Below are 27,196 nucleotides of genomic sequence, written 5' to 3'. Positions count from 1 at the left end.
TTTTCCAGTCACATCAGGACACCGCTTGTTTGTTTTTATGCTGTTGACAGTGATCTGTGCTTAGCATTAGGAAGTGCTGAAGTGTGTGTTGGGCTGGGGGTGCAGTGGGGGTAGCCAGGGTTTGCGTAAAGATGGAGGCTGGAGCAAAGCTATAGCTATCTCTGCTCCTTTGTTATGCTGGAGGACTCAGGTGGTTTTTTGCCAGTTTTTATTAGGAAAAAACATCTGTTCATGCTGGATTCACACAGGAAAAATCTGATTCCTGTGGCTCTTTTGTTAATTACTGTAAATTCCACATACTGTTGATTAGTTGTTTTTACTCATAAAAATGACACAAAACGGAAATATACAAAAATCATTTACTATAAACACAAAAACAAGCAAATGAAAGACGCAGCAGATTGTGCCCCACCAAGAGGCCACAAATACTAAAAAAAAACCTTCAAACTAAGGGCCAAAAGTCTGGGTAAAAAGGAAAGTTCCTACCTTGCACCTAAAGCTAAAGAAAGATGGGCTAGGTGAGCTCTGGAGAGAGCATTCCACAGGCACGGGGCCAGCAGGGAGAAAAGGCCCGTTCTTGTGTTGCCACCCTCCAGACCTTCTGAGAACGACCATGCAGAAGGGCCTCAGATGACTAGTACAAGGTCAGGTTGGTTCATGTGGCTAGAAGCGACCCTTGAGGTATAGGTCAAACCAGAACTATTCATCCCAGAAATTCGCTGACAGTGCAGTCAGGCCAGGATCAAAATTCTGCATCAGCTGCAGTTTCCAAGTCATCTTCAACACATTGCTGTAATCTAACCTAGAGGTTACCAGAGCATAGACAACAGAAGTTAGGTTAATTCCTGTCCAGATAGGGGTGTAGATGCCCACCAACCAAAGGCCACGAGCCTCAAGTGATAGTGATTGGCCCAGCAGCACACCCTTAGTTACACATCAGCTCCTTCAGAAGCACTTGCAGGCCACATCCCATCCATGCAGTTGAAATAAATTAAAAAATTGTCCAGTAGCACCTTAGAGACCAACTAAGCTTGTTCTGGGTATAAGCTTTCGTGTGCACGGCTACCTACCTGACCATCCATGCAGTTTAGGGAACCACCCATTAACAGTGCCTCTGTCTTTTCTGGATTAAGCTTCAATTTATTAGCTGTCATCCAGTGAAGACAGGCCAATGGACTGCCATTATAAAGGCAGTGTCATATGCATACTTGGGTAAAGTTGGACCTCTAGTATCTTAAATGCTATCTCCCCCACCACCACCCATGTCACAACCCCCATTCATGATGTGCTGCCACAAATCTGAAAAGTAGGTGACAGAAGAGTGCACACTGCTGTTTTAGCTAAAGCCTCTGTATACCATATGAAGAGAAGGGCCCATTGGTAGAATTAAGCCCCACATTTTAATGTGTGCTGCTCTGTCAAGATTTCAATGTCTTGTGCAAAACAGAGTACTTGTCAGAAGAGAGGAGAATCATTTTTTGCCCCTTTTAATTTTCAGCTGATGTCTCATGAAGCTGGAAGGAATTGCTGATATAAACCGGCTGAACACAATAGCCTACCAGGGAATATTCCTATCTAGCTCCTAGTGGCTTGAATCATTTATCACAGCCAGATACAGCTTTGCAGGACCAACACCATTTATTGCAAACCATTCACAAGCTTCCTTTGGGCCTACATGATTGTTTTGTCTGACTCCTTTTTGCTTCTTGTCTCTTTCAACTTTGTGGTTTCTTTATCTTCTGAAGCCTAACCACCAAAGACAGGCTGTCTCTAAGGCTTCTGTTCTGGTTATAGCAGCTAACCACCCTCCCCTCCCCCCAGTGTTATGTTGGCTGTCTAATCACGTCACAATCAGATTAGATCTGCTAATAGGGTGGAAGTCACAACTCCCAGGATAGGCACCAGATCTGCCCAACTGTCATCTATTTATTAAAGATGCAGATCGTGACAGAGCAGGAGATAGGAGCCCAAGGTAAAGTAAAAGCTAGTGGCCATGCAGAAACAGGCAGGCTTGGTGGAGAGGAAAACCAAGATGACAACATGCTATCCACAGGTGAAGATTTTTCCCAAGGGCCTACAACAGACCTCTGGGCCTGCAATCCACAGCCTATTGTTAAAGTACCGGTAACTGCTGTATTGCTAGATGCACTATTTTAAGGAAGCTAGTGGCTCTAGTGATATTTAATTAAAGGAACCAGGGGAGGCCTATCACTAAAAAAAAAAAAAACCAAAAGCACGTATATATTCTAATTTTTCCAAGTGTTAAGAGCTTCTGTTTCAACAAGAGAACAATTGTTGCATTTCCAAACAATATTTGAAGATTAGCAGCCAAGTCTTAGAATTCTAACTACACTGAAAATGCACACAAAGAATGGTGTGAACAAAGCAAATAAACCCAAATGGTGATTGACTGTACCAGTGCATGCAAATACATTGCGGTAAATAAAAAGCCCCAAAGAACTATAAGAATGTTGTTTAGAAAGGTAGATTCAACATGTCATGTATATCATAAAGAGTCATATCTTCAAACTTTTTTGGGAGGGGGGACTAGGAGCAAAATCCATTCTGGAAGTGGAAGCTACCTTCGTCTTTAATCTGTTTAGTCTCACATGCTATAACTGCAAGACAGTGCAAAATCTGTCTGCATAATTTGTACATTTTGACACAATATAATGTTTTATTATCAGTGCATGCAACAAAATGCATTCGCCAAACAAGCTTTCTACATTCTGCTTACACAGGAAATCCCAAAGGGTTACCAATATTAATGTCATTTTAAGACTCAGGACTTGCTCATGTTTTTCTGTGTTCAGTCCTTGTCCACTGAACAACCAACAGTTGGTTAGTTGTTCCAGGTTTATAGTTATGAATGAATACAATTATGTTAGTGATCTTACCTTTGTAGTACAGTGATTAAAGCAGACACCCAATGTATGAGAAGATGGCGCAAGTGGAACTAAGCACAGATCAGTATATTTCAAGGAATAGTAGATACATGTCAAGACATGGGGGGGGATGCCAAGTAGGGTCCTGCAGGGTTCCTGTCCTGGGCCCACTGTTGCCCAACATTTTTATAAACGACCTGGATGAAGGCATTGAGATGCTCATCCACTTTGCGGATGACACCAAACTGGGGGGGGGGGGGGGTCGATAAATGTTGCAGAAGACAGAATCAGGATTCAAAATGACCTTAACAGATTGGCAAACTGGGCACAAACCAACAAAATGAATTTCAATAGGGACAAATGTAATGTTCTGCACTTAGGCAGGAAGAACCAAATTCACAAATAACGTACTTTTCCGTGTATAACACCCCCATATATAACACACACACCCCTATTTTGGGTGACTAAAAACTAAGAAAATGGGGGGAGATTGCCCAGAGTTGTTGAGCTTTTTTAGGGGGGGGATGTTGAAAATCACTCACCCGCCTGGCCAACACTAACACTCATGTGTGTTGCAACAGGCTCCAAATGTCTGTCCCCTCAACGGCAGAAGCAGCCTATTGCCCGCCCAATTGCTGCAGCAACATCCAATCAACACCACCCCTTGGCACAGACACCAATAACACGCTACAGACCATCTCCGACTCGCGGCATCAACCAATCCCACACACCCCCTAGCCACTAACCATGTATAAGACGACCCCAGATTTTAAACATAATTTTTCAGTTAAAAAACCTAGTCTTATACACAGAAAAGTACAGTATATGAAGGGGGACACCTGGCTTGCCAGCAGTACCGGTACATGTGAAAAGGATCTAGGGGTTTTGGTCGACCACAAACTTAATATTGATCAACAGTGTGATGCAGCAGCTAAAAAGCTAATGCTATTCTAGACTGTATCAACAGAAGTATACTGTCCAGATCAACGGAAGTAATAAGTCCTACTCTAGTCTGCCTTGGTCAGAACATGCCTGGAGTCCTGTATCCAGTTCTGGGCACCACAATTTAGGAAGGATGTTGAAAAGGTGGAACGTGTGCAGAGGAGGGCAACCAAGATAATCAAGGGGCTGGGTATGTTTAGCCTGGAAAAGAGGTATGATAGCCATCTTCAAATATCTCAAGGGCTGTAACACAGAAGATGGAACAAGCTTGTTTTCTCCTGCTCTGGAGGGCAGGACTTTGCTTCAAATTACAAGAAAGGAGATTCCGACTAAACATCAGGAAGAACTTTATGAGGGTAAGAGCTATTCGACCGTGAAACAGTCTTCCTTGGAAGGTTTTTAAGCAGAGGTTGTATGGCCACCTGCCATGGATGTGTTAGTTGAGATTCCTGCATTGAAGGGAGCTGGACTAATGAGCCTCTAGGTCCCATCCAACTCTGATTCTATGATTCATGCCGATTCCTCTTCACATAAGTACAACACAAAATGTATCCGATGCAACTAATTCCTGGCTACTAATATTCTTGCAGCTGTTATTCCATATAATGCTAATGTCCTTTTTGATTTTTTGAATTCATCTGGCAATATACTTAATAAAAATAATTCCGGTTTTTTCTTGAATGTACATTTCAATAATTTTTTCAATTCTTCATAGATATCATTCCAGAATATACTAATCCCTTGGCAATTCCACCACATATGCATATAAGACCCACATTCCTTGCCGCATCTCCAACATAAAGGTGATCTATTTTTATACATTTTGGCTAGTTTTTCCGGTGTATAGTGCCATCTATACATCATCTTTAAAGCATTTTCCCTAAGGGAATAACAGGCAGTAAATTTTATATCTACTTGCCAGAGCCTTTCCCATTGGTCCATCAAGATATTATGGCCTAGATCTTGGGCCCATTTGACCATTACAGATTTCACCTGTTCTTCTTTAAGATCCCACTCAAGTAATAGGTTATACATACGTGAGATGTATCTGCCTTTGCTTTGTATTAATTCTTTTTCGAATTTTGAATTTTCTTTTGCAATGCCCATTTTCCTGTCTAGTAAAAACCTTTGGTGAATCTGGAAATATTGTAGCCAGCCATTCAAATAATCCTTTACCTCTTCGTATTTTTTTAAAGACCATTCCTCTTGTTGTTTTTCTAATAATATTTGGTATGTGGCCCATCTTCCTTCCATATTTGTTTTTTTAATTGAAATAATTTCCACTGGTGAGGTCCACAGGGGTATTTTTGGTTCCAAAATTCCTTTGTATTTTGACCAGATGTTATATAGAGATTTTCTTATTAGATGATTTAAAAAACCCCTGTGGACCTTAACCTTATCATATAACAAATAGGAGTGCCAGCTAAATCGGTTATCTGACCCCTCCAAGTCCAATATCTCTGGGTTCTCCAATGTAATCCATTCTTTTATCCATAACAGCCCTGCAGCTGCATGGTACAGTTCTAAGTTGGGCAATGCAAAACCTCCCCTCTCTTTACGATCAGTCAATAGTTGAAATTTTATTCGGGGTTTTTTCCCATTCCATATAAATTTTGTCAATTCTTTTTTCCAATCCTTGAAGCACTTCATGCCCCCTAGAACTGGAATGGTTTGAAATAAAAATGTCATCTTTGGAAGTATACTCATTAGTAGCCAGGAATTGGAAGAATAAGACTTTACCAAATATAACTGATTGGCAAAATTTGCTGCTAGAATATCTTCATCTTGCAATAAACACTGGAAGGGTGAGAGAGCAGCCCAAACAAAAAGTTTACACTGAATGGAAATTATTTAAGGATTACCTGGAGAATAATGGCATAAGAAGTTCCTTCATAGCAGAAATAGACTGAACCAGAGGACAATTTAATTAGAATTAATAACGAGATAAAAAAGAATAAAACTTAAATATAGAACTGTGCGATAAATGTAGATAATGGAAAGCAGAAACAGCGAGTTTAATTGGAAGTCATTTTTATTTAACATCAGAATGTTTTGATTTTTGGAAATTATGTTACAATATTGTGGCTGATGTTCGTATTGGACTATTCTTTTTGGAAATATTGTAGATATTTCCAATTTTTTATTTTTAATTTTTGGTTTTTTTTTTTTTTTTTTTTTTCCTTCTCCCTTTTTCCTTTTCCCCCCTCCCTATTTTCTTGTCTTTTTTTTTTTCTATCTTGAGTTGTGTGTTGTTGTACTTGATCGTCAATGTTGTGATGTCCATTGTATGTTTGAGTATTTTTAAAATAATAAAGTTTTATTATTGCAAAAAAAAAAAAAAAAAAAAAATGTATCCGATGCATATTTTATTACAGAATTAGAAAGTCTTCATCAAATAGCTTGTAGTCAAATTGGAACTAAAAAGGCAAAAAAAAATGTATATTACAAGGCATTCAGAGATCACCTAGAACATACAATTTTGGCAACAGATTACCAGTTATTACATTTTTAGTTTCATTTAAAAATAATTATTTAAAATCATCATTTCAAAGCTGGTCACATTCATTTCTGCCCAAATACTTGGTTTTCACTTTTTCAAAGCCGCTGTCAATTCAGGAACAACCTGAAAAAGCCATAAAAGCAGTTAAATTTAAATATGCAAAGAACTGGAACATCTTAGAAGTGTTATGAAAGCTTAAGAAACATGTTTAAGCAGCTAAACTTAAGAACATTTGGATAACCTTAAAAACAAACAAATCACCATGTGTTGACCAACAGCAAGCACAAAGTTTACATGATACTCTTAAGGTATTGTATGCTTCTTCTGCCCTTCACGGATGCAAAAGGTGTATGGCTGCTGATTGCGATGCTGAAGATCAGCAAGATGACTGAACATGAAGACTTCTGCAGCCAGGAAAAAAACCCCTTTAGAGCAGGTTGCTAAATCCAGACTCACCTACTCTCAGTGAGAGTGGCTACTGGGCAGGGATGACGGGAGAAGTAACTGGACAACAGCTGGAAGGCCACAGGCTCCCCACTCCCTGCTTTAGCGTGCAATGCTGAAGTCTTTATATTAAATCAGCCAACAAATTATGGCATACCCAAACTCTCATTTCAGCTGATTTACAAAGCTCAGAACTGTTGCTGTAGAATGTTGTAACAATTTTATGTGAAAAGCAGAGTTCTGATTTTATTTCTCTAGTTTTGAGAAGCCAATGAAGCACTAAGCAAGCAGTCCACTTTATTTCAAATGCAACTTTGTGGTGGGATGTGCAAAACCAGGCCATGAAGGCAGACAGAAGAGCTCATTTAACTAAGCCGTTGTTTCAGAGGGACAGGTGCCAGCACCTTGGCACCTGCAGCAGATCTGTCACTTAACTGAGCTCTGCCCATGCTGCACGGTGATTCTTACTAGTCTTCTGAAGAGCAGCAATCCATGAAAACAGGTGGTGGATTGGCCTACTGACTACACCTGAAATGCTACCCTAGTAAATATCAGTTACCTTCTCTTTCCAGGGGCTGAAGGATGCCCTCACTCAGCAAGATCCCAGCTGATGAATAAAGCCTCTCAATTATTTAAGAGATCTACATTTCCATTAGGTGGAAATAATGTGGTCGTACAAAATTTATTAAGGAAATTGTCTACATGTTGTTTCTTCCGAATGTCACTTTGTCTCCAGCTTATTAAAAGGCCCATGTTTACTGCCAAGCCGACAGGCATTAGTTCAGGAATAGCATTAAGTGCTGGCAGGGTTTCTGCCACCTCTCCTCCATTTATATACCACCAGACACCCATGCCAGTGACACAGATTACATGCTAAGAGAACCCCAAAGGGGGAGGAGAGAAAAAGACTGAGATGGCAAGAGCCCGTTTCAGCAGCACAAGTAAGCATTTTCAAACACAAAATATAAGATGGCATGAAATAAATGTCAGCACTGTTTTGTTCTGGGAAATTCACACTCCTATCACTTTACACAACAAACTAAACCAATCTTATATGTGGTGTAAGCCATTTCACTCCTCCTTATATATTATTAGTGTTTAGTAACATTCTGTAATGGGTGAAGCCAACTGATTAAGATTTAGGAAGAGATAACAGATTGTATAAAAAAATGAATGTGATCCACTGAAGCCTAGCATGATATGGGGTTGACCCAATGGGAGTCCTTTGCTTTCCTTAGAGATGAATTTAGACACCAAGGCACATACCAAATGGAAGCTTCCAGTTTTTTGTTATTAACATGTAGAGATAGGGAATTGTGACTACCAACCAAAATCCATTTGCCCCAACCACAGTTCAGCCATGTCAAGGCAGCGAGTCTGGCTTGCTGGAATCTCAACCCTAGCCAGCTTGCCCTGCCCAGGAAGTTGGGAAAATCCTTGGAGGCAAGAGGTCATACAAGGCCATCACACACAAGAAATGCCCCTTCTATGGAGTACAGCCTAGTCCCCTACCTGACCTGAGCTGATCTAGTGGTGTGTGTCCAGTAAAGGTAAGAGACCCCTGGACAGTTAAGTCCAGTCAAAGGAAACTATGGGGCTGTGGTGCTCATCTTGCTTTCAGGCCAAGGGATCCAGCGTTTGTCCACAGACAGCTTTCTGGGTCATGTGGCCAGCAGGACTAAACCACTTCTGGTGCAACGGGACAGAGTGACGGAAACCAGAGTGCATGGAAACACAGTTTCCCTTCCCGCCAGTGTGGTACCTAATTATGTACTTGCACTGGCGTGCTTTCAAACTGCTAGGTTGGCAGGAGCTGGGATAGAGCAACAGGAGCTCACCCCCATCATGCGGATTCAAATCGCCAACCTTCCAATTGGCAAGCCCAAAAGGCTCAGTGGTTTAGACCACAGTGCCACCCGTGTCCCTTGTGTGCCCAGTAGTCTAGCCTAATGTGGCACTTCCAGGAGCACATTTAAGAACTAAAGAGGTGGAATTGTTTAACAGATGGATGAGCCATCACATGCAGACAAAGTCTTAAGATATCTGACTGCCCATTGTAAGAGCCAACTCCTATGGGCCGAGGTTCCTTTGGCCCCCCAAAAAATATTTGAGAGGGCCAGACCCTCCCTCCAATTGATGGGCATTGCCACTCAAATGATGTACGTATGCTGTATCTTGTGATTGATTATGCGGGGTGGGGTTTACCTGTCCCCCCCCCAATATTTTATTCAAGATTGCACCCTTGCTGCCCATTCCTTCACTGCCACAGTTGCCAAAGAGATTTTGACATTTTTCTCAATTATTGAGGTGGGGTAGCACAATATAGATCCAGGTAAAACAGGTGCCAGTGGAATTTATGTGGTTGGAACAATAGTGCCAGAAATAATAAGTGCCCTCTGCTTCCAAAGTGCCACATTTGCCCAGTCTAGGGGGGTGGACCTTTTTTGGCTCTGGTTTATCTTGCCTCGGCCAACTTTGACAGGTGGTCAGGGCAACCCACTTGTCAGACACATGACACCACATGATTAATAAATTATTATTATTATTATTATTATTATTATTATTATTATTATTACAGTGGTGCCCCGCTAGACGAAAATAATTCATTCTACGAGTTTTTTCATAGAGCGAATTATTCGTCTAGCGAAGCGGCAATGGGGCGCGGAGGTTTTCGCACTAAAAAAAAAAAATCGTCTTGCGAAGCAGCCCCATTGACTTTTTCGTCTTGCGGGGCAGCTTCCGCTAGACGAATGCCATTCGTCTAGCGAGTTTTTCGTCTAGTGAGGCATTCGCCTAGCGGGGCACCACTGTATTATCAAGTGAGTTGTCCCACCCACCTGTCAAAATCTCTTGCCCCGTAATCAGAGATTAAAAGGAGTGTGGGGGTGCGTGGAAAACATTTTGCAGTGTTCCTTGAAGCAGCCTTTTCTCCCACTTTCTTTAAAGATGTTTTAAGGCAGGGAGACTGTTTAGAGTGCTGCAATGCACATAACTGGTCCTTCATCACAGAATGATGGGGTAATCAAGAAAAAAAGCTGGCCTTGCATGGGCAGCAAAAGCAAGCAGACACCATTTATTTGGAAAGCTTGCCTCACACTGGTCCTTTTTGGAGACTGGAGGGCTTTCCATGAAAGTAGGCATGGGCCAAATTGGACCCCCTTACATGCCCAGATTGCCCCATGGGCCAGAGGTTCCCCATCCTTGGCAGAGTTCTTATTTACATTGGCTTGTTTATCACATAAGGCCAGCTGAGGAGCTCTAGACCATATTCAGCTTCACCACTGGAGGTGGAGGAAGAGGGGAGAATTGCACTCTGCTTTGAATGCATTCTTCCCACTGGTCCCTCCAGGGGGCACTACAGTTACGCAGGGGCATCCTCACCTCAAAGGAAGGAAGGAAGGAAGGAAGGAAGGAAGGAAGGAAGGAAGGAAGGGAGTGTCCACTGGCACAAAATAGAGTGTACCTCCTTCTACCATCTTAACCTGCAATTTTTATACTCTACAGTGGTACCCTAGGTTACGTACTTAATCCGTTCTGGGTTACAGTACGTAAGCCGAAAAGGACACAATTTGTTCTGCACATGCACAGACAAAAAAAAAAAAAAACAACCCGAAAATTTCCACGAAAAGCTCTCTGTGCATGCACAAATCGCACGCGCATCGCATTGCGCTTCCGGGTTAGCGGAGTTTGTAACCCGAAAGTATGCAACCCGAAGCGTGTGTAACCCAAGGTACGACTGTACTGGACTTCCCTGGAGTGGGAGTAGAGAGAAGCAAATGTCCCTCTGTCCTTGGCCAAGCTACTGGGAGAAGAAAAGAGAGCATCAGGAGGTGAGGGCTCGAGATTTTGGTCATTGCTGTTGCGTGTAATAGTGCTTCCCAAGTAACAAGCCCAATAGGATCTTTTAATTGTAATCTGCTAAAATAAAGTTGTACAGCCGTTTGCTATCAAATACAAGCCTGCTTCAGTTAATGCAGACTGTGGTCAACCCTTTGCCTGCAGAATTTTGATATAGTTCCATTCTGCTAATAAGACAGGAAACATGTTATTAAGTATCATGTAACACATATGGTATCTGAAGAAGTGTGCATGCACACGAAAGGTCATACCACGAACAAACTTAGTTGGTCTCTAAGGTGCTACTGGAAGGAATTTTTTATTTTGTTTTGACATATGGTCAAGGATCCATAACCTCATTTGGGAGGCGGTGCTGGTTGCTGAAAGGGGCTACCTAGATGTTGGCAGATTGACTGAATATAAACAAGGTTCCAAGATCCTAAAGAGCAAGGTCTATGACAGGGGTCCCCAAACTAAGGCCCGGAGGCTGGATGCAGCCCAATCGCCTTCTAAATCCAGCCTCTGGGCGGTCTGGGAATCATGTGTTTTTACATGAGTAGAATGTGTCCTTTTATTTAAAATGCATCTCTCGGTTATTTGTGGGGCATAGGAATTTGTTCATATATTTTTTTTCAAAATACAGTCCGGCCCCGCAAAAGGTCTGAGGGACAGTGGACCGGCCCCCTGCTGAAAAAGTTTGCTGACCCCTGGTCTATGACATGACTTTTTTCAGGTCTATCATGCTCCCTATCAAAATCAGTGCCCATCCCAAACAGCCATACTTGGATTGAGGTGGGTGAAGGAAACACTTCTAAAGTTTGAAGGAAAGTGATCAGCACACATTCAATCTCTGTTTACGTCAGTGAGGACTGATAGGCAGCTTTAACCCAACAACTTTTGGAATGTAATCAGGCTGGTTCCCCCACGACAAAACTCACCTTAAACAAGTCGGCTACCAAACCATAATCGGCAACTTGGAATATTGGTGCTTCTGGATCTTTGTTGATAGCTACTATAGTCTGAAAAAAGAAAATAATACAAGTTATTTATGGCGTTCTCTGCAGTCACAGAATCAGAATGGGAGGAGACCCTCTTGCCCAACTGCCTGCTCGATGCCACCAGCCTTGGCTGACCCTGCTGCTCTTCAAGGAGGTTCTTTCTCACTCTTCACAACAGAAATAAAAACTGAATGTTTACAACCTGCCTTGTGGTGCCTCAATCTTAATTTCCACCCAGAATCTGTTGGCAATGCATGTGTCAAGCCAGTGGGCACATGCAATGCCACATGGTGAAATTCTATTTGCTTGCCCAGTATCATATTTTATATCCAGCCTACCACCCTTCATCACAAGCAATTCCAAAGGCAAAACACCATCACCTGCTACCGGTAGTGCTCTCTCAACTTCTCAGTTCTCACTCTGAAGTAGAGCCGGAGCACTCACCACTGGCCCTACTGGCTGGGGCTGGTGCGAGTTGGGAGTCCAAAAACACCCATTCCTAGCCTCGAGATAAGCTGAACAACACATCTAAAAAGATATGCCTGAGAATCAAAGAGTAGGCGGAGGCGGAGCACAGCTGGCAGTGTCCCCACCCGCCCCTCCGGCTGCCCGTGCCTGGCCCTGCCCAGCGGAGCGCGAGGGGCGCCGGAGGGATCTTCACGCCAGGGCGCCAGATTTACTTAAGACGGCCCTGGCTGGGGCAACAGGACTTCCAGTTCCCCTTCTTCCATTGCCAGATCTACTCTGGAGTGTCCCCCAACCCCCTGCAGCCAATTTTGATGGACTATTGGGGGGGGGGGCTGGAGGGGACTGGAGAGAAAGAAGAAGCTCCACTATGCACCTGGAAGTCTGTTGCAGGAGCTGCAGCACTGGATACAGTCCACTGGATTGGAATCACTGCAACAATCCCATGGCTGTGGGCTAGATAATTAGAAATTGCAGCCATTGTGCAAAGAGCATCCATTCAACATCCCTGAGGGCTTCAACACAAGGGCAGCCCTGCTAGTTCAGACCAAACGTCTATCTAGTCCAGTATTCCATTCTGCATAGCAACCAAGCAGATGCTGTTGGGAAGTCCACAAGGAGGACAGAAAAGTCACAGCCCACCTCTGCTGTTGCTCCCCAGCAGCTGAGGTCCAGTGGCACACTGCCTCTGAACATGAGAGGTTCAATAAAGCCATCACAGGCTTCTTGAACCTGCCTAAGGACGTATGGCTCGAGTACCTCCAAAGGGACATTTTACATTCCCCCTTTCAAATAGCAGCAACACCGCTGTCCTACAATAAATTGTGTTAACGAATCAGCCACTGGCCCAATTAATGCTTAAGCCTCACCTGTTTTTACTTTCAAGTCTTTTATTTAAATATTTAGTTAATTTACTTAAGCAAAAGGTTAACTAACTCAAAGCAGCTTATAGGCAACAAAGCATAACATGAATTTATTTACATGCAGCTATAAGTCACAATAATAATTATTTGCTGGTTATCAACAGTTTAATTTTAGTGAACCTAATTAATATATATATATTTGAGAATGAAAAATAGTTTTTAAGGGGGGAGGGGAAAGCAGAGAGATTTCATTATTTAAAGATAAATAAATACTGGTTTTCTACCTTGACATAACGACAAATAAATTATACATTTTGCTTGCAAAAAGCTTTGTGGACTACTTTCAGAAACATATTCAAAGTGTGCAAGTTCACAGTGCCAGATAATTGACAGCATGGAGGGTGGAAATCCACTCAGGAGATTGTTGCCATGGTTACAGAAGGGTTTCCCTTGCTTCCACACATTGTTTGAGCAGATACAACCCAACTCCGTCTGGGGTTTGATAAACACACTCAAGTGGGGCACAGTTCAAGTAAAAGTAAAATAAAGTTTAAGCTCTCAAAAATATGTTCTCCCGAGTTCAAATATATAACAATATTCAGGGGGGGAAACTCCAGCAAAACATAATTCAACATCTTTTTTTTTTAATGGCATTTTCAACACCCAAAGCAGTGGACCGAAATAGCACAACTTACTGAAGTGATGAAAGATTTGTCTTATTCAAGTCTGGTGCCAAAGCAATTTACAGCACATTTATCAGCACGTCTATTCAGAATTCTGTCCCATTGAGCTGAGTATGTGTGTAGACTATTGAAGCCTTAGGGTAGGGCTGGGGGATATATTGATATATCATCCAAAACAAGACTGAAGGCCATATCGTGATATCGTTTTCATAATTTTTGACCTGGCATTATACCGCTAATCATGATGTATGTGCTATGCAAAAATCACAATGTGGGGAAAACCGTGAACTCAGCCAGTGCCTCTTCATAGCTCCATCCTTATTTCAAACATGGTGATATATCGGTATATTGTGATGTTTAGCTGGCGATATATTGTATGTGGAAAACCAGATATCGCCCAGCCCTGTCTTAGGGCAAAAATCAGTGGTTCCTACCCGGAGGGCAGCCCAGGGACCACAGGAAAGAGTGTATTTCTTCATCTGCCCATGAAAAGGAAGATTCACCTTAGAGATCCCCTTGTGGTCACAGAAGGCTCTGCAGCTACCTCCCCCCCCCCCCAATTTTTAGGCCATCTGTGTTCCAATGGCGCAACGGAGAGAGAGTCCTAAAAGCTCAATTGTTCTCCTGGGACACTTCTAAACCAGGAAGAAACATGTGAATTTCCCAGCCAAGGGAAAAAGCTGCCCACCCCACCAGCTTCCAACCCAGCAGGGCTTGGATAGGACAGTTCCTTCACCATCATCATTACAGAGAGATCCTTCTGCTTGTGTATTAGAGGGTGAACGTTTTCCCCAGCATTACTGGTGGAATCATCTGTTTGGGTGGTCGTGACAAAAAAGATGGTCCAATATAGTCCAAGCCAGTCAGGGAGCAGCACACAAGACTGAACATTAATTGGATGTTTGCCTTTCCATATTGACTTTTAATGCCTCCTCCCCACACAAAAAAAGAAATCATACGGGGCAGGAAACTAGCTAATGACATACAGTTTAAGAATGAAAACTACAGCATCAACAATCTTCCTCCACCAGTTTCACCATTCTGGCAGAAGCATCATTTTGCTAGATTCCTTTCCACCTAAATATTAAACCGTAGTTTCTTCACTTTAAAATGCTCATTCTTGCCATTTCTGCCATTTAATTATGTCTCTCAAAGTACTGTTCATGTGAAAGAGGGCAAATTGTTCTCTTGTTCATCTCAGATAAGTCACTTTCCTCTGCCGCTGGCCAGAAGCGGCTTAGTCATGCTGGCCACATGACCCGGAAGCTGTCTGTGGACAAACGGCGGCTCCCTCGGCCTATAGAGCGAGATGAGCGCCGCAACCCGAGTCGGACACGACTGGACCTGATGGTCAGGGGTCCCTTTACCTTTACCTTTAAGGTGCTACTGGACGAGTCTGCTCTGAGTAGGATGAACATTGGATGCAACCTCAATGCACTAACTGTCAACAAATATTTCTGAGACTCCAAGCAGGAGGAGGAGTTTTAAAAGGCACATTGCCCAGAGTATCAGCTACCTGAGTTGGGCTAATGAACAGGTAAGAGGCACCTCAGCTGTGTGTCATATACCACTATGGGCAAATATTTTCCAGCAGTCTCCACAGTGGTGTGTGTGTGTTTGTGACACTATTCAGGTACTGAAACTATGTCCCAAAAAGGAGTGTAGCATTGTTCTGCCCAGACATATCTATTTGACTACATGGCTCCAATGTCCTTAGGATCATTTGTTAATGACAAGAAATAGTCTGACAATTCAAAGAGAAAACAAAGTACATCAGAGAACACAAAAAAGAAAACTGGGACATACATGGAAGACACAGAATTATTTTATAGTTTTCATGCTTCAACAAGGATCTGCATCATGTTGATTTTTCTCACATTAAACTGCCTCTTGAAAAGGCAGAGATAATGAAACCCATCTTCCATTCGAGGTACAGAAAGATAACCTGAACAAGTCTTGTGGAAAAACATAGTTGAAAAACATTTCAGCTACTAATGAGTTAAACCTTTTAAAGTTTTATTATCATTTTATAATAGGGTTTCCATTTGAATGGATAAATGATGGAACATTCAAAAAGCGTCTTTTACTTTATGGAATAGTAGTCCATAATTCAAATTGCACATTGTTATGCATGAATTCATGTGTCAGATTCTGAAATATATGAATATAGGTCTACAGCACAGGATTCTAAACAGAAACTGTTTTGCTTAAGCTATAAATTCAGTCTGCTTCTACAAATGGTCTGTTTCTGTTTATTTTGGAATGTGCACACTGTTAAAGCACTATTGGCAATAAAGTTGTGATACTGACAACTGATTTACTTTCTAGAATGGGATTAATCTATTGTATTTGTATATTTTACTCAACTGCCACCACCCAAAGGAAGCTTGCCTCTGCTTTGACTATGACCAATAAACTTTTCTATAGTACCTTGCTGTCTTTCATTCCAGCTAGATGCTGAATTGCTCCAGATATTCCAACAGCAATATAAAGTTCCTGAAACAGAAAACAGAATAGAATTGAAATAAAGATTCAAACTAGTGGGAAAATGCATTCTGCAAACAAATTTTACCAGTGGGTGTCTTAGGTTCAGTCTACATTGCTTCTGCTCCTCAATATTCTTTCTGGCTTAAGAAAAGGAACTTGCTCCATCATCTACCGGTATGTGATCGCCCTTCAGTTATTTGAAAATGGCTATTACATAGATGATGGACATACCCATACATATTACATAGATGATGGACATTACATACCCTCCAGAGGGTAGGACCTAAATCAATGCATAGAAATTGCATGAAATTCTGACTAAACATCAGGAAGAATTTCCTGCCAATAAGAGCTGTTTGACAGTGGAATAGACTCCCTCAGAAAGTGCTGGAGGTAGGATAGATGACCCCTGAGGTCTCTTCCAACCATCCAATTTTATGATTCTACTTGCTGTGGGAAGAAACCACATCAGTCACCGCCCAACATGTCAAAACCTAGTGATCCTAAGGGGGGAGGAGCCAGCAATGCAATTCTCAATCTGTCATTTTAGCTGCTCTTTCACTGACACTGAAGCCTTGCCTTTTAACTCAATGTTTAGGGGAGACATAGGCATACAGACCACATAAGATTCAGAAAGCAACAGTACCCCACAGCAAATTTCTTATCCATTGACTTCTCAAAGCATTTCCATGCATGTTTACTCAGCAGTAAAGTCCCAATGCTCCTTCATGGATCACTGCCTTGTCGTGGCGAAGGGGCTTGAATAACTCAGGGAAGCTATGAGCTATGCCATGCAGGGCCACCCAAGATGGACAGAGGATGAGATGGTTGGACAGTGTTCTCGAAGCGACTAGCACGAGTTTGGCCAAACTGCGGGAGGCAGTGAAAGATAGGCGTGCCTGGCGTGCTCTGGTCCATGGGGTCACGAAGAGTCGGACGCGACTGAACGACTGAACAACAACAAAGCCCCAATGACAGAGCTTCACCCTATTTATTTATAATATTTCTTTCTCCTCTGCCCAGGCAAGGTCACAAGAATATAATATACATTTATAAAAATAAATAAAACAATTACAATTATGAAAGCAAGTAAAAGTAACATTTTTTACTGAAGCTGTCTATGCTCTGGTGAGATCCCACATGGACTACTATAATGCAATGGATGTGGAGCTGACCTTGAAGACATTCCAGGGGCTGCCACTAGTTTAGAATGCAGCTGCTAGGTGGGGCAGCCCCATGAGACCACGTACCACTGGACCTGAAAGCACTGCACTGGCTGCCAGCAAGCAGCATGGTCCAACTCAAGGTGTTAGTACAGTGGTACCCTGGGTTATGTACTTAATCCGTTCCGGGTTACAGTACGTAACCCAAAAAGGACGTAACCCGAACAATTCGTTCCCGAAAAAACCCAACCCCCCCCCCAAAAAAAACATGAAAAACGCTCTGCGCATGCGCTAATCGCGTCGGGTTGCGCTTCCGGGTTAGCAGAGTTCGTAACCCGAAAAGTACGCAACCCGGAGCGTACGTAACCCGAGGTACGACTGTACTAGCATACAACGCTCTAAATGGCTTGGGACCCAAGTGCATCAAAGAGTGGCATCAGCAAGCGAGGTTTTGGTAGTTACAACCAAAACAAAATCATATAGATTCAACAAGAGGGGTGGGTCCCACAAAACAAAACACTTTAACTAGAGTCAAGACCCTGATGGGAATTTTGCGCTTATGGCTCTTGCTGACAATGCATTGCTGTGGTAAGGCTGCACTAACTGGGCAATGGTGGCCAAGAAATGTGTAGAGGTCTGTTTTTGTGCATGCAAAATTTGACATATTAATACAAAGTTAAGCAATTATACGGATTAGTGAAGAAACAACAGGTGGCAATTTAACATGCTTCTGAATGCCTTAAGCACAACTTGAATCTCTCTCTCTCTCTCTCTCTCTCTCTCTCTCTCTCTCTCTGTGTGTGTGTGTGTGTGTGTGTGTGTATCTCACACACACCTATTATGTGGTTCTAAGACCAAACATCACGTAAAACGTTTGTAACAGCATATCTGCCTGTCACAGTAAGCTATCATCCCTGCAGTGGTAGTACAGTGCAATTTTCAATGTGCTATGCTCTCCGGGTTAAATATTTATATTTTCCTTATTAAGGTGCCAACAAATCCACTTGCAAGCTCAACAGGAACCCTGACCATATAGAGAGCAGAACAGCCAGGAGCACACAGGGAACACCCCCCCCCCCCAAGTTCTCAATTGCACTGCAGTTTGGAGAATCTCTTCCAAGCCATATGAGAAATAAATATGGTTTCTTAACTTTGGAGAAGAATCAGAAAATCACATGCTTTGTATGTAAAAGGTCCAATACTTAATTACCAGATACTCCAGTTAAAAGGCTCAGTTAGCAGTTGATAGGAACAGCTCTCTGCCTCAAACCTGGTAGTCTCTGCCAGTCAGAGTAAACAATATTGAGCCAAATGCACCCCCCCTCTCTCTCTCCAGCTCTGCACATGCCAGGCAACCAGGGGGTGTGTGTGCGGAATGGAAACTGCAAACAATGGTTGGCTAAAAAGTGAAGCCAGTATCTGTGGAGCCCTCTAACCCCCCCCCCCAATGCAGCCCCGCTGAATCTGCAGAGCAAAGAAGCAGCAATTAAGCCATTTTAAAAGGGGAGGAAAGGAAAAATGTGGATATTTCATGAGCCCACATTGCACTGGAAAAAACTGCTCAAATCCCAAGCAGTGATGTAGTTCACATCACCACAGAGTCTGCCAGGTCAAACAATTTCATCCCTTTCTAATCCTTTTCACTTTAAGAACTTATATGGGGCTTTGATCAGCCGGGACACGTGATTACTCTTAAGCGTGCTTAGGGTGTCTGCTTGAGTGCAGGGCCATACAGCGTTTCTTTTTGCTCTCATGGGAAAAGCACATCAATTGCTTTCAGCTAAATGCACTCTCATATGAATATTTTAGTACAATTTAATGTTTCTGCACCAACCCCTGAGGAACAGAGCATCAATTTGAGAACACGGTTCTCTTGGACTTAAAAGCCACACTGGATAATGTAGGATGAAAGGCGCTGTCAGTCTTCAGCTTTTTAGCAAGTCAGAGAAAGAGAACCTGAAAATTCAGTCCCAGCTGCATACAAACAGCTCTTTGAAGTTTGTGGCTCAAAAAAGCAGACAACGCTGCTGAGCATTCAGAGGAAATGGGCATTTCCCCCCCAAATCTGTTAACAGCACTGACTTAACCTTTGCACCATCAACATCACTCCTGGTCCATTAATGAAATACCCAAATTCCCTCCTCCCAAACAACAAACTGTCAGTTCTGAGAACTTAATTTAGTTTACCATGTGCATCTTCACAGAAATTTTACAGTAAGGGGCTCCAGAATGTACTATTTTAAAGGCACAACTTGCTAAGCAGAATTAATGTCAAGATCACTGAGGTATAAGATAAATAATTAAATAATAGACTGGTGTGTATGTACTGCCAAACCACAATACATAATTATGCAAAGAAGCCATCGCAATTCCAAGTGAAGTGTCAGTCATGAACTCCCCACTCTACCCACACAGCCATGAGGACTTCTGTCAAGCTTATCCACAGGAACCAGGGATCTTAAGTTAAAAAAGAAACTCGGGTCAGTTTCAAAATAAGCTTTAAACCAAGAGGGCTTATTATCAAGCTGACCATGTTGTTTGTTTGTTTTAAAATCACTGGTTCATTCCCAACACAAAGTTGAGTGCTTCCTCTTCAGGAGTGCTACCACCTTCCTCCAACAGGCCAATTTATTCTCCTCCCACCCACCAAGCAACCTCAGTTTTTCTTTTTCAACTAAGACTTCAGCTACTGAACATGCTCTGTCCCCAGTCCACTGGAGTGATTTTCTAAATATTTCTTCCTCTTTCCACTAACCTCAAGGTTCCACCAAACATACAGATGTTTCCCTCTTGTTCCTCAGAGGTCCCATCTTGGCTCCATTTCTGTCCACACTTATCACCCAAGTTCACTATTAGAAGGAGAGATACCTTAGGTGCCTGTGAACGTGTTGATAGAACAGTTCTCTGGTGGCCAAAAACGCTTCAGGATTATGCAAGATATGAGAAAGCCCATTTATTATCTCAGCTCTGCACATTTTGGTGCCAGGAAATAGTTTGGAATGAGGACGACATGGGTGATGGGCCAAGATGCCCAACAATGTAGCAATCCATACCACAGCAGTCCCAGGCCATAATGCTGTAAGCTGATATCTAAAATAGTAGGGACTACTTATCTGCACAGCTCAGACTTTAAGTCCTGCATTATAATGAAACATTTCAGACAACATTCCTATTGAATGGGGAATTTTTTTTCACCCCTTAGTCAACTAAGTACAATCATTTTTTATGTTTTGCTTCTAAGAACATTCCCAAAGGACTATGCACTTTTAACGTATCTGAACAAACTGGCCATTTGTTCACAGAGCAAGATGAATGCATTTTGAGAAAGCTTCTACTCCACTTAAAGGAACTCAACAGGCTGCCAAGCTTTCCAGAGTGGTCTGCAACAAACTAGTGTATGTCTGTGGTTAGCACAGGAAGGGTTTTTTTAAAGGGGCCAAAAGCAAATATATCTCTTGAAATCAGTGAAAGCATAATTAAAGGCAAACAGTGAGAAAATGTGGCTATCTTCTTTCAAAACCATTCCCTTTGACATCTCCCAACCATTAGCAGAGAAGCAGTGGCATCAGTCAAAATCTCTTCCAACCTGCCTCAAAGACACACCCCACTCAATATCAGCTGAATTCCCCACTAGGCCAATTCTGAAGCCTATAAATAGCCTATAAAGCATCCATGACAAAATACTCCCCCCCACCACCATCATGAGCAGAAGCACAGAAGAGCTTCCCTCACAACTTTACTTGCTCCTTATATCCCTTCCTCCTTCGTCAAGCATTTGTGACTTAAGAGATGCACATCTAAATGCCAAGGAGATTTTAATTTTCAATCCACTGAAAAAATGAGATTTACTCCATTAACCTGATTTAATTGTTTAAGACATGCTTGCCAAAAGTAAAATCTCAGCCATGTGACATGCAGATTCTTGTTAATTTTTTGTATACAGCTCATCAACAATCAAGTCAATCCTTTTCATACGCAAGTAGTTATTTATTGGTCTAAATTTAGCCTAGAACAGGCATGTCCAACTTTCAAGAGACAGCAATCTACTCCCACTATTAAAAAAAGTGATCTACCAAAGTTGAGGTTTTTTTAGGGACCCAAACTAGGGGGGAAGCAGGATCCCGCAATCAACCACCAACCCACTGTGATCGACCAGTAGATCGTGATCGACCTGTTGGGACATCCCTGCCCTAGAAGATCATACTGCATCAGGATTATTACTAAGTGCAGTTGTACTCAAAACACAACTTATTGCAAAAACCAGAGATGCCTAGATATGAAACTTCCATATTGTGGATAACCGCCCCCCCCCCCCCCGATTTCAGATTCTATGCCAGGTAACTTTAAAATGTTTGTACTCAGAATTCACACAGCATCCTCTAAATGTCCTAAAAGAGGAAGAGGCAGCCATTTCATTAGGCATGCCAAATGTTTAAGCACTATATTATTATAGCAATGAGTTATACTGGAATGATCCAAGTCTCCTGCCTCTAATATTTTTCCTATGCCAGTATTGTGATTTTAAAATCTGTATCAAGGTCCACAAAACCTAAATTCAATTTTCTCTTACATTATGAGGCCTTTCTGTGTTTTTGTTCTGCCTTAAAAAGAACCTTGTAATATCTATTTGCACCCCTTAAACAAATATGTAACCGGTCAAGTTACTGCAGTCCTGGGGATTCAAGAATGAAAACACAACAGGCCAATGATGTTGCATTTAGAGCTGAAACCATGCAAACAAATATATAATTGCAGTCATTCTTGTTACATATCCAATAAGATTAGGAAATGTATCCTAGCCCTCAGAGCTTTGCATCATTCAGGACAAATAAGGCACAGAGCTCTCTAAATACCTTTCTAAAAAAATAACTGGCACAGCAAATGCTTGTTTTTGTTAATTATTTTATATGCCTTCTTAGAGGGAAATAAAATGAGGCATTAAAGATTTTGGCATTAGATATGCCTCGTGTTTGGCTGTATTAAGATGCTGAGGCCTGGCTTAGTTTTGTTTGTTTGCTGTAAATTTTATATGACTAAGCTAAGAGGTTGCAATAGGTTCCGTCACACTCCCTTTTCAACCTTCATCCCAAGAGGCAAAGCTTCTGTCATTCTGTTCAAATCAGGCCAAGTCTACTTTAGAAAACCACACCCATTTCACCAATGTCACACGCTCTGCGGGTGATGATAGTCAGTTATGACAAGCTCGACTTAAACTGCTGCAATGATACCATGCACCAGAAGGGAATCTTTCCATGAAGAGAAAAGGGCAGGGTTCTAGCAATCCTAAAGGTACTACAGGCTGGAAAAGGGGGTGGGGGAGCTGGCAGGCTACATGCAAGCCTGAAGACTGCATTACCTACAGCTCCATTAGGAAAAGGCAGTGGTCCTCTGAACTATTCCAAGGAATTTTAACCAGTCTCTTCTGCAAAAATAATTTGAATACTCACTGGTGCTACAATTTTGCCTGTCTGTCCAACCTGCATGTCATTGGGTACAAAGCCTGCATCAACAGCTGCACGAGAAGCACCAACTAGAAGCAAAAAAAAGATAAAGTTATCTCAAGAAACATAGAAGCCAACATTTAATGCTTCATCCTATGTGTCTTCCCATTAATAACAACAATTTCTTTCTTATACCCCGCCCATCTGACTGGGTTGCCCCAGCCACTCTGGGCAGCTTCCAACAAAAGTGGGGATCCCTGATTTTCCCCAGTACACCCTTCCAGCTTTAGGCCCCTCAGCAGCTGTAGGCCCTCAACCTTCAGGAACAGATGGGGGGTCGTGATGGGAGCCATAAAGAAGGAGCAGAAAAGCCCGATTACACTCCCCTCATGGACGTTAGGATCCGAGCTAATGTATGCGCAAAAGTCTCCAGCTGCAAGACATTTAGCCAATTTCAGACTTCAAAAGATATGCCCATAGGATAGATAGCATCCCTAACTGCTCTAGAACCAAGGAGTAAAAGCAGTTTTTACCTGCAGCATGCAACTTATCCGCAAGCTCATACAGCAGTTTAAAGTTTTCTCCACTCTTCAAGCCCCGTCCTTAAAAATAAGAGATTAGATATGTTCAAGTGCCTTGAAATCTCTGAGTCAGACTAAATACATGATCGTAATAAAGTGCTGTTGTTGTTGTTGTTGCTGCTGCACACTCCACTGTCGATTTTTGCAGTGCATTCTGTCAGGCACACATACACATCCCAGCCAGGGAACAATTCATTTTCCAACTGAACATTCTGTAGCACTTTTATGAATCTTGAATTGTCAGGGATTGTGGAGTTTTATGGGTGCAGAATGTTTCTGAATTTTCTCAAAGCTTCTCTGCATCTGGGTTGTGTTTATCAGAGTAAGAGGTAAATATCCTGCTACTGAATGGTTCTGTATTCCTTCTATCTTTTCTCTTCAATACAGTCTGTGGTTTTTGGCTCTGTAACTGGATGTGCTCTTCGGAGTGAAGTTCTGCACCTTGCCTGGAGATCCAGCAAGAATATTGGGCTTTGTAACCATTTTATGCTCTAAGAACCTCAGTAAAATTTTACTGAAGAACTTCTGCTTCCTGTGTGTGTGTGTGTTTTCTTACACTGGAACTCCACGGAACTTCATGCTACTCTGCTATTTTTGTCCATGCCCTGATGTGCTGTTTTCAGGCATGGAGCCAGGGGTGACTGATTTTTGTCACCAGCCTTAACATGAATGTCGTCTGTTTGAGATTAATGTAATTATTTCTTCAGAATTATACGTTACACATTTATTTACATATCTTCCATAACTGAAAAAATGGAGGAATTAGAGCATAGTAACTTCACTCCCCCTGCTGGCTTGAGAGTTACAGCTTTCAAGTAGAGTCGTATCTCGGAAGTCGAACGCCTTGCGAGTCAAAGGTTTTTGCTCCCAAACACTGCAAACCCAGAAGTGAGTGTTCCGGTTTGCAAATGTTCTTTGGAACCCGAACATCCAAGGTGGCTTCCAACTGCAGCCAATCAGAAGCCGCGCCTAGGTTTCCGTTTGACTTCCAAGGTACAACTGTAATAAAGTAGAGTACCGGTTTTTGCTATTTTATTCTTTCCTGAGATACATGTAATAAACTAGTTGTGATATTGTAGTATAGGCATGCCACTTATGCATGTTCTAATTGCATGTGACCATGTATATGCGCAGCACCAGGGAATAATTAAATATATAGAATCATAGCAGGAAATGGCAGGAGAGAACTGGAGAGTCCTTGTGGCTTGTGAGGAGACCCCCCCCCCCGAAGCCCAAAGAGGACGTCCAGTGAGGGCGGAGGAAGCCCCAGAGACTGGAGGCGCAGCGAGGCTTGGTTTATGCTGCTCAGTCTCTCTGCCTAACAACTGACAAGTGGGGTAACACAGCAGCAGAAGCAACCACTTTTCCATGCGTCCTCCGGGTTCCAGCCAGACCCAGAGCTCCAACTCTAATGGAAAAGAGAGGTGTGGAGAAGGAGGGGGGGAATAGAGGTGGACAGCAGGGAAATGTGTGCGTTCAGAGGCTTTTTAGAGGCTGCTCCTTTTACGGGATTTTACTTATGGGGAGGGGCCTGGAAAGTAACTTGTAATGTAGGGGACACCTGTAATGCATGCAAACCGCCTTCACTGTAAAAGCAGATCATTCTTCAAGCTAAGCTTTTCTAGCATTTTTATTATTCATGCTGATTACAAGACAAATGCTGATATTTACAGTTGCTTTATTTCATCCAATCCCACACCACTTCAATAAACTGTACACTTCCTCATTTTCCAGCTTCCAACTACAGATTACTGGTCAGAACTCTTTAGGTATGGTAGGAGGTACAGTGGTACCTTGGTTCTCAAACACCTTCGTTCCCAAACGCCGAAAACCCAGAAGTGTTCTGGTTTTTGGACGTTTTTCAGAAGCCAAATGTCCGATGCCGTTGTCGGCTATTGTTTCCAGGGCGGCTGCACCAATCAGAAGCTACACCTTGGTTTTCAAACATTTCGGAACGGATTAAGTTCGAGAACCAAGGTACCACTGTATTTGGCGCTTTTGTTTTTGCTATTTATTTTGCATTTTTGTTTTTGAGGCTTTTTCAGTTAATTTGTTTTTGTGACTGTGTGGAACCCATTTCAGCTACTGATTGATTGTGTGTCTGTGGAAATGGATAAAAGCCCCCCATCCAAACAATGACTATCATCAGTGCAAGTAAGAAAAAGATTCTATTTTTTTATCATCTACAATACTGTCTTATTTATTTTATAGTATAGTACATTATTGCTTTCATTTTATGGATCAATGGTCTTGTTAGATAGTAAAATTCATGTTAAATTGCTGTTTTAGGGGTTGTTTTTAAAAGTCTGGAACGGATTAATCTGTTTTGCATGACTTTCTATGGGAAAGCACACCTTGGTTTTGGAATGCTTTGGTTTTTCGAACGGACTTCCAGAACGGATTAAGTTTGAGAACCAAGGTACCACTGTATAACAAAGTTTTTGTTATTTTCTACTTTGCTAGAAATTTCATCACTAGTTCACTATAATTCTAGCCAATTAGCCACTACTTACCACCTGAAACAACCACCTTCGCACTAGTCAGTTCTGGCCGATCACTTTTTGTTAACTTTTGTTCGATCCATTCAGACTGACCAGCTGGTGAAGCTGCAGGTACTGTTTATATCAAAAACAAAACAAAGAAAAGACACTGAGCTTTTGAAAGGTACAAAGTGGTAGCCATAAAAATGACCTCCAAGCCCAAACTCTGGTATATGCGATATTATATATATCAGCTCATCTTACATCTTTGCATTAATAAACAAAAACATGTTAAAAATTATTTACAGTCCAGGCAATAAGAACAGGAGACTCTTAATCCCAGAGTTTTATGTTCTCCACCTTTGGCCAAAGATTCCTGCAGTGCATGGGGTTGGACTAGATGGCCCTCATGGTCCCTTCCAACTCTACAATTCTACGATTCTACACTTTTTGTACATTTAATTAACGGGGGGGGGTGGATTGGTAAACCTCAAGTAATTTAAAATTTTAACAGACCTAAGCTGCCACCTTATGCCAAGTCAGATCATTGCTCCATCTATGTCAGTACTATAAACACTAGGAATGGGGAACTTGTGGCCCTGCAGATGTTGCTGGACTCCCAATGCCCATCAGTCACAGGGGACGGGGTCAATGATAATGGGAGTCGTAGTCCAGCAGCATGTGGAAAGCCAAATGCTCCCTTCCCCAGCCTACACTGTTTGGCAGCAGCTCTCTAGCATTTCAGACTTTCACAACCCTCCCTGAAGATGACGGGGTTTGAACTACAGCCCTTCCCCCATTAAAAAAACACAATAAATAAAACACTGATATGGTTATACCTCTGGATGTTAATATGAATTCATTCATAATATACCAAGACTTAAATAGGATTTTTTATTTATTAAATTTCTATCCCACTGTTCCTCCCAAAAGAGCCCAGGGTGGCAAACAAGAAGAGATAAAACAGTAAAAACAACTGAAACCGAGACTCCCAGAAGGGAATGTACAGTGAGAAACAGTGAGCATCCAGCATGGTAGTAGTGCATGTAATTGCCCTTTAGATGCAGGTAATTGATCTAGTTCACACACACAAATGCCTCCATACGTTTTTGTCCACCAGAAACATTAGGGCTCATAAAGCAAATAAATCAACACATGAAGTCACTAAGATGTTTACTCCGAAGTAAGCCTGAATTATTTCCAAGCATGCATGTCTATTATTACATCAAAGCAGCGCACTGTGATGACAGCAAATACCAGTGGCTGATACCCTAGTCGAACTACCGTAGGAATGTTGACAGGTGGTTAAGTTCCATCCATACAATTTTATAAAACTTTTTAAAATCTGCAAAATTTTAATTGTAATTTTATTAAGTAGATACCAATTATATGAATTGGACTGCACAATTTTCTTGCTGGTCTTTGAC

At 42.1% G+C, this 27,196-nt stretch overlaps 1 protein-coding gene across 2 annotated transcripts in view; it reads right to left on the bottom strand.

The window, feature by feature from the left end:
- Nucleotides 1-6,178: 6,178 nt before the first annotated feature.
- ETFA (electron transfer flavoprotein subunit alpha) overlaps nt 6,179-27,196 on the bottom strand; it is a 34,409-nt gene continuing 13,391 nt past the window's right edge. Inside the window, exons 7-12 of one of the 2 annotated variants that reach the window (XM_033159725.1) lie at nt 25,803-25,904; nt 23,242-23,310; nt 22,715-22,797; nt 16,048-16,113; nt 11,547-11,627; nt 6,179-6,450 (exon numbers count right to left, since the gene is read on the bottom strand). In XM_033159725.1, coding sequence (XP_033015616.1) covers nt 6,415-6,450; nt 11,547-11,627; nt 16,048-16,113; nt 22,715-22,797; nt 23,242-23,310; nt 25,803-25,904 — 437 coding nt within the window. In that variant the 3' untranslated portion in view covers nt 6,179-6,414. The remainder of the gene's footprint in view (nt 6,451-11,546; nt 11,628-16,047; nt 16,114-22,714; nt 22,798-23,241; nt 23,311-25,802; nt 25,905-27,196) is intronic. The other variant, XM_033159726.1, reaches the window with a different exon arrangement.

This window comes from Lacerta agilis, chromosome 9 (assembly GCF_009819535.1).
Source record: "Lacerta agilis isolate rLacAgi1 chromosome 9, rLacAgi1.pri, whole genome shotgun sequence".
Taxonomy (NCBI): Eukaryota; Metazoa; Chordata; class Lepidosauria; order Squamata; family Lacertidae; genus Lacerta; species Lacerta agilis.
Note: the sequence above shows the minus strand (reverse complement) of the source record. Positions and strands in the feature narration are given on the sequence as shown.